Genomic DNA, 11,490 nt, shown 5'->3' with positions numbered 1-11,490 from the left:
GCCTTGTTGTCGACCAGAGGTGGAGAGGGAGATCATATAAAAACCTCTCCAACAGTGAACCCTAGCTCATTCATCGACAGGCAGCTTGGTAAGTCATCAGAGAGCAAGAACACTTAGAACAGGAAGAACACATAGCTAGAACCCTCATCCAAGAACGGCTCAAGCAAGGAACTGTCTCCTGTTGAGAAGTAAACCATGGAGTAGATCAAGCACAAGCCACAAGGAGGAGCAGGGAAAGCTAAGAAATCAGCACGAAGCAAAACCTCTACACCAACACACTATTTCTAGGAGCCGGAGTGAGGTATACACCTTAACATGAACAAACCGAGATGGTTTTGTTCATAAATTGCACAAGCATGATCTCCAAGCACACCAACAAGGGTAGAAACCCTATATGTGAGTCATCATATGGCTACTCGGCCAAATTGGTGCAAGTGAACAAGAGAGAAACAAATAGGAAAGCACCCCGGGAACATTGGCTATGCCAAACCAGATGACATAATCAAAGAAATCCAACAAGGGATGATCCTACCTAGCTAATCAGCTTCACTCAAAGCACCTATAGCCACTACACCATCGAACGGATAGACTATAAAGTGTCTATTCTTGTTTGTCAACATCAAAGATCACTCGGAAATCTAACAAGGAATTACCCAAGTGATGCATTCACTAAGCTATAGCAAGCCAACCAGTGGTGGGAGCTACCTAAACGAGCAATGAATTGCTCGTCAAGGTTACCTCAACCACCGAAACAACCAAACCACCAAGCCAAGCACCAATATCATCACCCGCATTTGGGTTCAAAGTTGAGCTAGGGTCCCCAACCACTGTTGGCATCCCTCTAGCTCCATTAAGTTCATCACAAGAATCATCACTGCAAGCAGTTCATCTCACTTATCCATCAAACAAAGCAAGATAATACAGATAAATGAATTATACAAGTAACCAAGACACCAGAATCATGCTAATGATCCACTGGATCACTGCAAGTACCAACAGGTGCTTGAGCAAGTACCAACACACCAGGCCAAGCATGTGTGATACACACACACAGCATAGAGTGAGCAACAGTGAGGCACAGTCACCAAATAGCAGCTTTTACAAGCAACTGGTGATCATATGAACACCAGAAGCTTGCTAGAGCTTGCTACTGCATGCTAGAACTCATTCTAAGCATTAACACATGGACAGATAATTAAATTAATCATATAGCTAAACAATTGCATCACAGATAAGGGCATCGAGCAAGCACAATTGTATCCGAAGCACTTCATCAAAGAAAGGGGCGATTAAAGTAACAACTAGGCTCAAATGAGCATGTCTATGAATTGAAGCACGGATATAATCTCATCGAGAGCACCGGCACTTGCCAAAGGCAAGGATCATCACGAAGCATGATCGAGTCGGGGAAAGCAATGGCATGTACAGGAAAGGCATAATACACCAAGCAACAACAGGAGCCACTAAATTACACGAAGCAAAGCATATGCACCACAGCAGCATACGCATGGCAACAGCATATCGCATCAGCTAGGATCCATGGCAACAGCAGAGAGCACATCATCTTACACGCATTCACAGCAAGCACAGCAGCAGAGCACATAGGTGTAGAAGCGGCAGCACAATCAGGTGGGTGCCAGGGCATCCAAAGGAAGGAGAAGAGGTAGAACAGATGGCAGAAGAGAAGGAGGAGCACATACCAGGGAGGCGGTGGTCGTCATGACCACGGCGGCCACGACGGCGCACGCCAGTGCACACGGCGGCACCAGGCCTGGCCAAGCCAAGCCACAGCGACCACCACAGCACCCCGGCCAGCAGCACCACGCGCCCAGGGGAGCGCCAGGAGGAAGGTACACGGCTTCTCCAACGCGCGGTGGCGGCGGACACCACAGGCCAGGCGCACGGGAGAGTCGATGGCGAGCGAACGTGGACGCAAGCGTCAGATCGACGCGGACCACCTTGTCCGCCGTCGAGAGGCGGTCCAGATCCGCACCATCTCGTCGCCGGCGATGGTCGGAGACGGCCTGATTAAAGCGGCGACGGCGGAGGCGATTTCGGCGTCGCAGGAGCCGAAAGGGGAATTAGGGTTAGGACACAGCGAGAAGACGACGCGACTGGGTCGGTTGGACCGAGCCCACTGGGCTGGTCCAACCTAACCAGCTCGGCCGCCTGACAGGTGGGCCTGAGGGGTATTTTGGACATTTCCAAAATACCCATTTAAATGAGAATTTCCAAGAATTTTAGAAAATAAAATAAAGCTCTAAAAAAATAAGTAAAAATATGAAAATTAATCAGCATAAAATTCTCTATCTAAATAAAATATCAAAGAGAATTTTTGAAGACAAAGAAGAATAAGTCTTAATTTGATGATTTAAATAATGATTTAAATCACACATATTATTTTCAATAATGAAAATAAGTCCATTAATGCATTTGGACTTTAAAAACACCTTGACAACATTTCAAGGTTGTATTTTATTATAAATCAAATATTCCTAAATTACTCTTAGTATTAACCTCTTACATAAAATAATAACGACATCGGAAGGGGGGAACAAACCCTAAAAAACTGGAATCATGCATAATTGCTTCTTTAACCATTGCCCTTAACGGACAATGATACTATTTTTCAGAGACAGAGGACAAGGGTCAGTCCACACCTTCCAACTGCAAAACTTTGCAGTGTTCAGGCAAGTTCATCGCTTGCTCATATCATTTGAGTATTTCTATCAAATTACTTGCAAAGTACTATGGTTATCACTATTGCATAAAAACCAAAACCACTACTTTCATAACTATGAATATGACTAAGTGGTGGGCAATGGAACCATGGATTGTGTTGATATGGTGGAGGTTCCATTGCAAGGGTTAATATCCATCTAGGATTAAACAACAAATGTCGCCAGTGATTCTTGTGCCGTAATACCCGTGTTAACCATAAGATCCGGAGTGGGACGGAGTAGTCAAAAGTGTTTCCACCTCTCGTACATCAACGGATGCGCTTACCGTAGACACTTGACCCAGGTTGGGCAAGCGGTGGGGTGGGGATCCCATTCTAATTCCCCACGGTAAGTGGTCTATGATGGGTTGCGGCTACCGGCGAAGGAGTTTGGTTAACGAGTCCCAAACTGTTGTCGTGGTCGGGGTCCATCCTTAATTGGTGTAAGAGGACCGACGAGGACCCAGGGTCGGGGTATGCAACAAAGGGTGGGTGTGCGAGGCAGCGGAGGAACATAATTGGCTAGACCTTATACCGGGCCTCACACCGAAGGAAGTGTGGACGGGAAAGCTGCCCGGTTAGCACCAAGGTTAAGATCTCTTATGGGTAAAGCAACACACCTCTGCAGAGTGTAAAGAACCGTGACCTGTCACTCCCTGTTCCGGGATAAGGAACTGCGAACGCGGCCGGAAAGGAGCTCCATGAAGTTCTAGTAAACCGGTGAAGGCTGACGGACATAGCTCTTTGGAATAAAAGCAATCTCTTGAAGAAATGTTTACCAAAACTTGCATTGGTATTAGACTTTCTGGTCTAATATCGTAGCTAGTGCATTAAACACCTCTTATCTATAATGAACTTGTTGAGTACGCTCGTACTCATACCACTCTTAAATCCCATGCTTAGATTGTCCGAATCGTCCGGAGGAGGACTACGACAACAATGAAGGAGCCGAGATCATCGGCTACGAGGAACCGGACCTCTCAGGAGGAGTTGAAGGCGTAGACTACCTCATCGTCTACGGATCCGGAGAGGCTTCCGGAGGAGAACAAGCCTAGGGATATTCGCTAGTAGTAGTAACCGAGCAGCCTGAACTCTTAGTATTTAGCTGCTCGATGAAATAAATGTTTAGTTTAATGAAACTGGTATTGTAAGTTAAGTTGGGTTCACCTCGAACCCAGGAGTATTCCTCTTAGGACCCAAGAGGAGCTCCAAGACGACATGTGTATGTTAATTGTAATAATATGTGAATGAGTTATGGACCCTGCTACTACTCTGAGGGATGTAATATTTGCGGAATGGTACTTCGTGAATGTTATATCAACGACTGGCATACTACAACATGCAGTGGTATGCAGGGTCACCACATTAGTAGACGCTTCCTTCTACTTCGGCGCCTGTGTGCCTCACTGGCTGAACCATCGACCTGCTCGCCTATGGCCGGTGCACTGCCGCAACACCTCACCGTCCCGCCCGTTAAAGCACCTCCCCCTCCGGTCCATCGTCGCCCTGACCATCCCTCTAAGCCTCGACTTCTTCTTTTTTGGCGCCGGAACCCCGCACCCGCACCTCAAACCCTAAGATCCATCCTCGCTGTCCTCGTCTATGCCATGGCCAGCCGCGTCGTCAACTACTTCGGCTCGGCAGATGTTCCCCCGCCCCCTCCCTCCGCCCGCTTGGTGTGTGCATGGTAGAAGAGGACCACACAAATCTTGGCGCAATTCAACGGTCTAAGATTCTAGTGAGCTCTAAGGTAAATGTCAGTTCACTTAGAATTAGCAAAACCGTTTTAATAAGGCGACCAAACACTCAAACAACAAAGCTAATTTTCTAAAGTAAATCGAAAAATATAAAAAAAACACGTCACAACATAATTCATCTTTTTTTTGAAAATGAGGAGCCTTCAGTACGAAGCAAAAAAAACGTCACAACATAATTCATCAACATGAGGAGACTTAATATTGGAAACTGCTGGGCGTCCCCCGGGGGATCTGATTCCCCAGCCCCCGGGTCCCCAGCCGTCGGATCAACTATTTTGACGGTTAGATTTGCATGTAGCAAAAAAACATCTCCGGCAGCAAAAAAATCACCCCCGGCAGCAAATGACTGAAGCAAAAAACGGTTCGTTCAGAAAATAAAATAAAAAGGCTGGGCTCGCCGGAGACCTCGCCGGAGACCACGTAGCAAACATATTACGCAGATGTAGCAAAACCGCAAATAAATTGTAGCAAATTTTTTATTCATATGTTTGTAGCAAAAAACGGTTCACCCATGAAATAAAAGAAAACGTCTGAGTTCGCCGGAATCTCGCCGGAGACCTCGCCGGAGAGCTCGTAGCAAAAAATTGTGTTGTTGTAGCAAAAATAAATATCGTCGGAGACATCGCCGGAGAACTCACCGGAAAACTTCGTCGGAGACCCTCATAGCAAACATATTGTGCTATTGTAGCAAAGAAGCAAAAAAGTTGTGACAATTTTTTTTATATGTAGCAAAATCCATAGAACCTAGGCCTCGTTGAGGACACCAAGGGAGATCTCGCCGGAAACTTCGTAGCAAAATATTTATGCTTTTTTAGAAAACATTGCACATTAATTGTAGCAAAAAAACATGAGTATGTAGCAAGATCATCCCAGCTCCGCCGCCATGGTACTGTAGCAAAATCAAACACGCCGGAGAAGACATCGCCGGAAATCTTGTAGAAAAAAAGTACAATTGCAGCACCCCCGCTCCCCACTGACAGCACTGCATACCATCGTATGCAGCTGCAGCTGCAGCAGCCGGCCCGCGTTGCAAAGGTGGGGCATGGAGGAGGGCACCATGGGGAAGACGCTGAGAAACCAGAGCTGGCCGGAGGTGAGCGGGTGCGGGCCCGCGTCGAGGACATCCGCGAGCCAGGCGGAGCTCGATTGCTGGAAGTCGGCGGAGGCCCCCCGGGGAACAAGGCGGCGCTGTGGAGGTTGACCGGCGGCCGGTGAAGTGGAGCTAGAGCGGGGGCTCCCGGAGAGGTGGAATCGGAGGTCGCCGTCGGCGGCGCCATGGCCAAACCTCGCGGATGCGCGCGGAGTTCAGGACGGAGAGCGCGTGGGGGATGAGCTCGGGATCTCCGGCCGGCGTCCTAGTGAACCTCACGATGGTTAAGGAGATAAGCTCACAGAGGTGGTCCCTACCCACGTGATGAAAAAACGAGTGGAACAGATTATTCTGGACGTGGAGATCGGAAGGCCAGGCACCCGGGGGATCAGAGCGTCGTAGCCCCCGGGGGAATCTAATCATTTTCCCTTAATATTTGAGTTCAAAGTATTTGTTGAGGTAAACCGTGACATGCTCCACCTGACTGAAAACCAATTTTGAATTTACAACAGAAAAAAAGGACTGAGGAGCCTTCAGTACGAAGCAGAAAAACCTTCAACAAGTACGAGCCTGTACTCTTCTTCTTCTCTCGATTTTCTTTCGCTCCGCTTCCGCAGCTGCACGCTTCAATCCCGACTCGCCGCCGGCACCCCCGCCCACCTAACCCAGCCTCGCCGCGATGCAGAAGACGGCGCAGTCCTGGTTCACCGGCGGGACGGCCTCCTCCGGCACCGCCGCGGAATCGCAGCCCTCCCTCCTCGCAGACTGGAACTCCTACGCCGCCACCCGCTCCGACGCCTCCTCCTCCTCCCCGCTCCCCTTCGACATCGAGGCCGCCGTCCGCACCGCCAACGACACCGTCTCCGGCACCTTCAGCGTGTAAGCCCACATCCCCATCCCCATCCCTCCCTCCCCCAGATCTGATCCGCCCCCACCACCCAGAGCCCCTCCTCGCTGCTCCGGGAGATCTGATCCGCGTGGATGCAGGGTGAGCAAGGGCGTGCGGGACCTGCCGGGGAGCTTCCAGGGCGCCACCAGCAGCTTCCCGTCCGGGAAGGCGCTCATGTACTTCGGCCTCTTCCTCGCCACCGGCATCTTCTTCGTCTTCATCGCATTCACGCTCTTCCTCCCCGTCATGGTGCTCATGCCGCAGAAGTTCGCCATCTGCTTCACGCTCGGATGCGCGCTCATCATCGCCTCCCTCTTCGCGCTCAAGGGGCCCGCCAACCAGTTCGCCCACATGACCTCCAAAGAGGTACTACTATGTTGCTGCAATACTTATTTCAATATTCTTGGGTTACAGAAAGGCCTAGAAAGGTAGGAGCAGTACAGAGCAAAGTCTGGTACACCATCTTAACCTGACAATACTGAATCCACAGAAAGAAGTCTCTAATTATTGGATTTTAAGGATTCTTTTTAAAAGTAGCAAGCTCCCAGACAGATGAGCACATGATTAATCAGATGCTGTGCTAAATTGTGCTATCCCAATTCTGAACCAATAGTTGAACCTTTTCCTTCGTGTTGAAGTCATTGGGATACACTTGGGATAGTCTAGTTTGACTTTAATTGCAGTTGCTGATCTCCTATGTGGGTATAACATTTTTATCCAGCAGATGTGTTTTGTAGATACATGAGCATTCTTGATTGCTATTTCTCCAATTCAGCAAGAAATATTTAAATATGGGTTGACTGGATTTTTCATACCGTACAATTTACAAGCTTTCGAATCTTTAGTTGGAAAATTTAAGTGCCCATTTAGGCACATCTGTATTGTGCAAAACTTGGTGATACTATGCAGTGTATGGTGCTTGTAGCTGCTCAGTTTTATTGAATAGGAATATAGGATGCAATACAATATCTTCATGTTCACCTAATCTTCAAATAGATGGGGTTTCTGATAAGAAAACTCGCATTTCATTCTCTTTCAGAGGCTACCGTTCACAGTTGGGTTCACTGGATGCATGGTTGGCACAATTTATGTCTCTATGGTGCTTCACAGCTATTTTCTGTCAGTGATATTCTCGATCCTTCAGGTACATCCTTCCCTTGGCAATTTACTTGCTTTGTCTTCTGGAATGTGGTTCATATTGGCGTGGTGGTTTATGCCCAGCAACCCCCTTTTCCTTCTCCCCCCCCCCCCCAAAAAAAAAATGCGACCAGCCAGTACAAGCCCTGGCTGGCGTAGCTTTATAGAAGAAAGCTCCCTGAACACCCGTCAATCTGAGGATTCAACCTTTTCCCCACAAGTCCACATCTACAACAAGCTTCTAATAAGAGCCGCGACTTAATATAGTAATATGCTCTTTATTTGGGCGCAATATGATTTCATCTCTCACTTTCAGCACATGTGCTTTTCTAACTCCGAGTAACAATTTAGTGTTCACTACGTATAGATTCTGGGCTGATGGCTCTTTTCAGATTCACGTTAAATTTTCTGTTAAGAAGTGTAACGACCTTTCTTTTGCTTTCGTTCCAGGTTCTGGCTCTTGCTTACTACACCATATCATACTTCCCTGGAGGCTCTAGCGGACTGAAGTTTCTCTCTTCAAGTCTCCTGTCTCCAGTATCAAGAATTTTTGGCTGATAACCTAAGTAGAACCAAAATGTACGTTATGATCACACACGTACCCTTGTAATTTGTGAAATATTTCTGTACTTAGTTGCTGATAGACCCATTATAGAGCTATGAGACATGATGACCCCTCCCTTGCTCTCACCTGGGTACTACAATTAGATGACATATGTTGGACATGGAGTAAAACCGAGTTTCTTGAGCTGCTTTATCTGAACTTCCCTTGTAAACTTCTCTTGTGGAAATCAAAGTTGTTAGTACTGAGTTTAAGGCCAAAGGTATCGCCAAAGCCAGGTTAGCTTAGCTCATTGAAAGACGTGTAGCGCTTTTTTTTTTTGCTCTATTGGGATACATTATCCTCATATGTCCTGTAGTTCTGATTGTCTTGGTATTATATGAGCAAAACCTGTGTTACAGAGAAACATCTGGTAAACCAGATCTTGATTTGTGCTTTTAATAAGTAACATAGGAGCTGCTGTTTATTTTTCAAATTCCTTAGGCCCTGCTAGAAACATTTGTCGAACTTCCTGATCACATAGCATTGTGACTGCAAATCAAATCTGGTGCACACGGACCACTGGGTGCAGGTCAGGCTGTAAGTGGGATTAAACGCGGGGGCCCGCTTGAGCGCCGCATCGGCCCACGATGGTTAAGCAGGACGCCGCTGCAGGCCCTCAGAATTAATCGTACTAATGCGGGCTTCCGCATGTGCACAGATACTTGGCCCACAGCGTGCCACGATTCCCAATCTCAGAAGCAGAAGGAGCCCACCCAGGCACCCACGTTCTCAGCCTCATCTTCCCCAATCCTCATCGCATCCTACCTCCTCCTTCTTCTTTATCCGCGCGTTGAAGGCTGCCATGGATTTCTACAGAGCAGCACCACTATGGCTGCAAGGGAGACCGTCGGTGCTCGCAGGTTCGCCGCCGCTGCAGCTACTACGCATCCGTTGGCGCTGCTACAAACACCTGCCGTAGCAGCCCGCGTTTCTTCGAGGCCGTCGCCCGGAGCAGCGAAGGACGGACGGACGATGATGCTGCAAGCCTACGACCGGATGGCGACGCGGGCGCCTTAAACAGCCGTTGACCAACACCCCTGAAGCACGAACGATGGGATCATGGGAACAACCCAGCGCTTTGGCTCTCGAACAAATCCTAGTCGTAAAGTGGGCTAAATGCGGGCCCCACGGGACAGCCCACAGATGCCACATATTTTCGGTCTCCTTACGCGGGCCCCCGCTTATGCTATTATGTGGGCTCGACTAAGCGCCGCCGCAGGCGTCCCGCTTCCACTTACAGCCTGACGTGCAGGTACAGGTCTTTCTTCTGCCGGAGGGTGAGCCCCATCTCCTCTGTCATGTCCACTTCCACGCCACCCGGGAGCTCCCAATCGAAGTGGTAGAGAAGTGTAGCAAGCACAATCTCCATGCTGTCATGTGCAAACGTCAAAAGCGACGTCGATGGTATGTGCTCGAAGACTGCCTCGTCGTTGAAGTCAATTATGCATGGCTCCAGCCTCTCCGGCTTAAACTCGTTAGGGTCTTCCCAATGCCTAGGGTCTCTGCCGACCGCCCATGCATTGACCAACACTGTGGTGCCCTTAGGTATGTCGTACCCAAGTATCTTGCAAGGCTTCATGGCCTTCCTGGGGATCAGCAATGGTGTTGGTGGATGTAGCCTCATTGTCTCCTTGATGACGAGTCTGATGTATTTGAGACCGGCCACGTCATCCAGGGTCACATTAGGCTTTCCTTGGAGGGTGTTGCGTACTTCAGCTTGTGCTTTCTGCATTACCTTTAGGTGCCTCATGAGCTCTGACATGGCCCATTGGAGCGTAGTCGCTGATGTCTCTCTCCCGATACCATAGAGGTCCTGTAATACGTCCATTTACATAGTTCAGAATTACCTCGCACTGAACAAGAAGCTATTGTAGCCTCTAGGGTATCAAGGTGGGATCCCAGTGGGATGTCATTTTGTACTACGTAGTTCAAATTTTGATGCCAAAATTTGTACTAGAAAAGTCAAATTATACTACAAGTGGGACAAAAGTGGGATCCCACTTGACACCCTTAGTAGCCTCCATAGAGGTCCTGTAATACGTCCATTTACATAGTTCAGAATTACCTCGCACTGAACAAGAAGCTATTGTAGCCTACTGTACTTACGAGTATGACTGCTTTGATCATTCCCATTGTAAGAGGCACGTCGATGCCACCTTCCTCCCGTATCCTCAGGAGAACGTCCACCAGGTCCTCTCTTTCCTCCATGTCGTAGTTGCCTGTCATGGCGGCATCCCTTCGCTCCTCGAGCTGCTTGATCACATGCTCCATCAGCTTGAAGCTCTTGCAGTGGTTCCTCTCGGCCAGACGTGTGGTGCCTCGGATCAAGCTCGCGAGCCATGACGATGATGGTAACATGTCACCGAGGCTGAACCCAGCAACGATCTTGGGCCCCTCCTCAAGGACATGCAAGAACTCCTCGCTCCTCTTGAACTTGCCCTCGATCATCACACGCAATGCCGAAACAGTGATGAGCGTGGCGGTCCGCTCGCTGACATTCACGGGCTGCCCTGGCGGCGCCGCAGCGAGGGCGTTGATGAAGCGCCAGACCTCGTCCTCCCGAACGTGGTAGAACGACTTGACGCGGTAGGGGCTGCGACTGAGAAAGTCGAGAACGAAGATCTTGTGGAGACGCTGCCACAGAGCGTGGGAGGGCTCGAACGTGAGTTCACGTCCATCAGCCGCGTCGCAAAGAGAGTGTTTTGGCTCCACGTGATCTCCCGGGCGGCCTCTGGGGACATTGCCACCACGAGGGGGACCTGGCCAAGCTTGAGGTACAGGAGTGGTGCGTGCAGCTGGGCCGCAAGGCCGGCAAGCACACGGTGCACGAGCGGGCTGCCGGCGAGGTGGTGCAGGCTGCCAATTACCGGTAGCCTCCACGGGCCGGGGGGGGAACCGCTGGCCCTCACCGCGGCCGACGAGTTTCCTCAACAGCTTTAGGAGCAGGAAGGGTAGGAGGAGAGCCAAGAAGAGGCGGAGGTAGTACGGTTGTTGCTCCATCATGCATGTAGGCCCACCCGTGGCATAGTAGAGCATGTAGAGGTGTCATCGATTGTCCGTATAATGTCAGCCTACGTTCTTTTTTTTTTTTGAGAAACACAGTACAAACGCAGGCGCTCACATACACGCGCATACACTCACCCCTATGAACGCACACACGCACACCCTACCCCTATGAGCACCTTCTGAGGTTGGGTGGTTAGGAGGGTGGTTGTACCCCCAGCCCACTGCGAGTTCAAACCACAGGTTTGACATCTGTGTCTCATAAAGACGGAATATTCATTCAGTGGGAGG

At 49.4% G+C, this 11,490-nt stretch overlaps 1 protein-coding gene and 1 pseudogene across 1 annotated transcript; one reads left to right on the top strand and one right to left on the bottom strand.

Moving 5' to 3' along the window:
• The first annotated feature begins 6,245 nt into the window (after positions 1-6,245).
• On the top strand, positions 6,246-8,408 carry LOC124676201 (protein transport protein SFT2-like). The gene is made up of 4 exons (XM_047212275.1): positions 6,246-6,445; positions 6,554-6,821; positions 7,495-7,599; positions 8,043-8,408. The coding sequence occupies exons 1-4, from the start codon at positions 6,246-6,248 to the stop codon at positions 8,148-8,150; spliced, it is 681 nt and encodes a 226-aa protein (XP_047068231.1). The 3' UTR covers positions 8,151-8,408.
• Positions 8,409-9,430: 1,022 nt separating this feature from the next.
• Positions 9,431-11,196, bottom strand: LOC124647926 (annotated as a pseudogene).
• Positions 11,197-11,490: the final 294 nt, after the last annotated feature.

Source organism: Lolium rigidum, chromosome 1 (genome assembly GCF_022539505.1).
Source record: "Lolium rigidum isolate FL_2022 chromosome 1, APGP_CSIRO_Lrig_0.1, whole genome shotgun sequence".
NCBI classification, from domain to species: domain Eukaryota; kingdom Viridiplantae; phylum Streptophyta; class Magnoliopsida; order Poales; family Poaceae; genus Lolium; species Lolium rigidum.
Note: the sequence above shows the minus strand (reverse complement) of the source record. Positions and strands in the feature narration are given on the sequence as shown.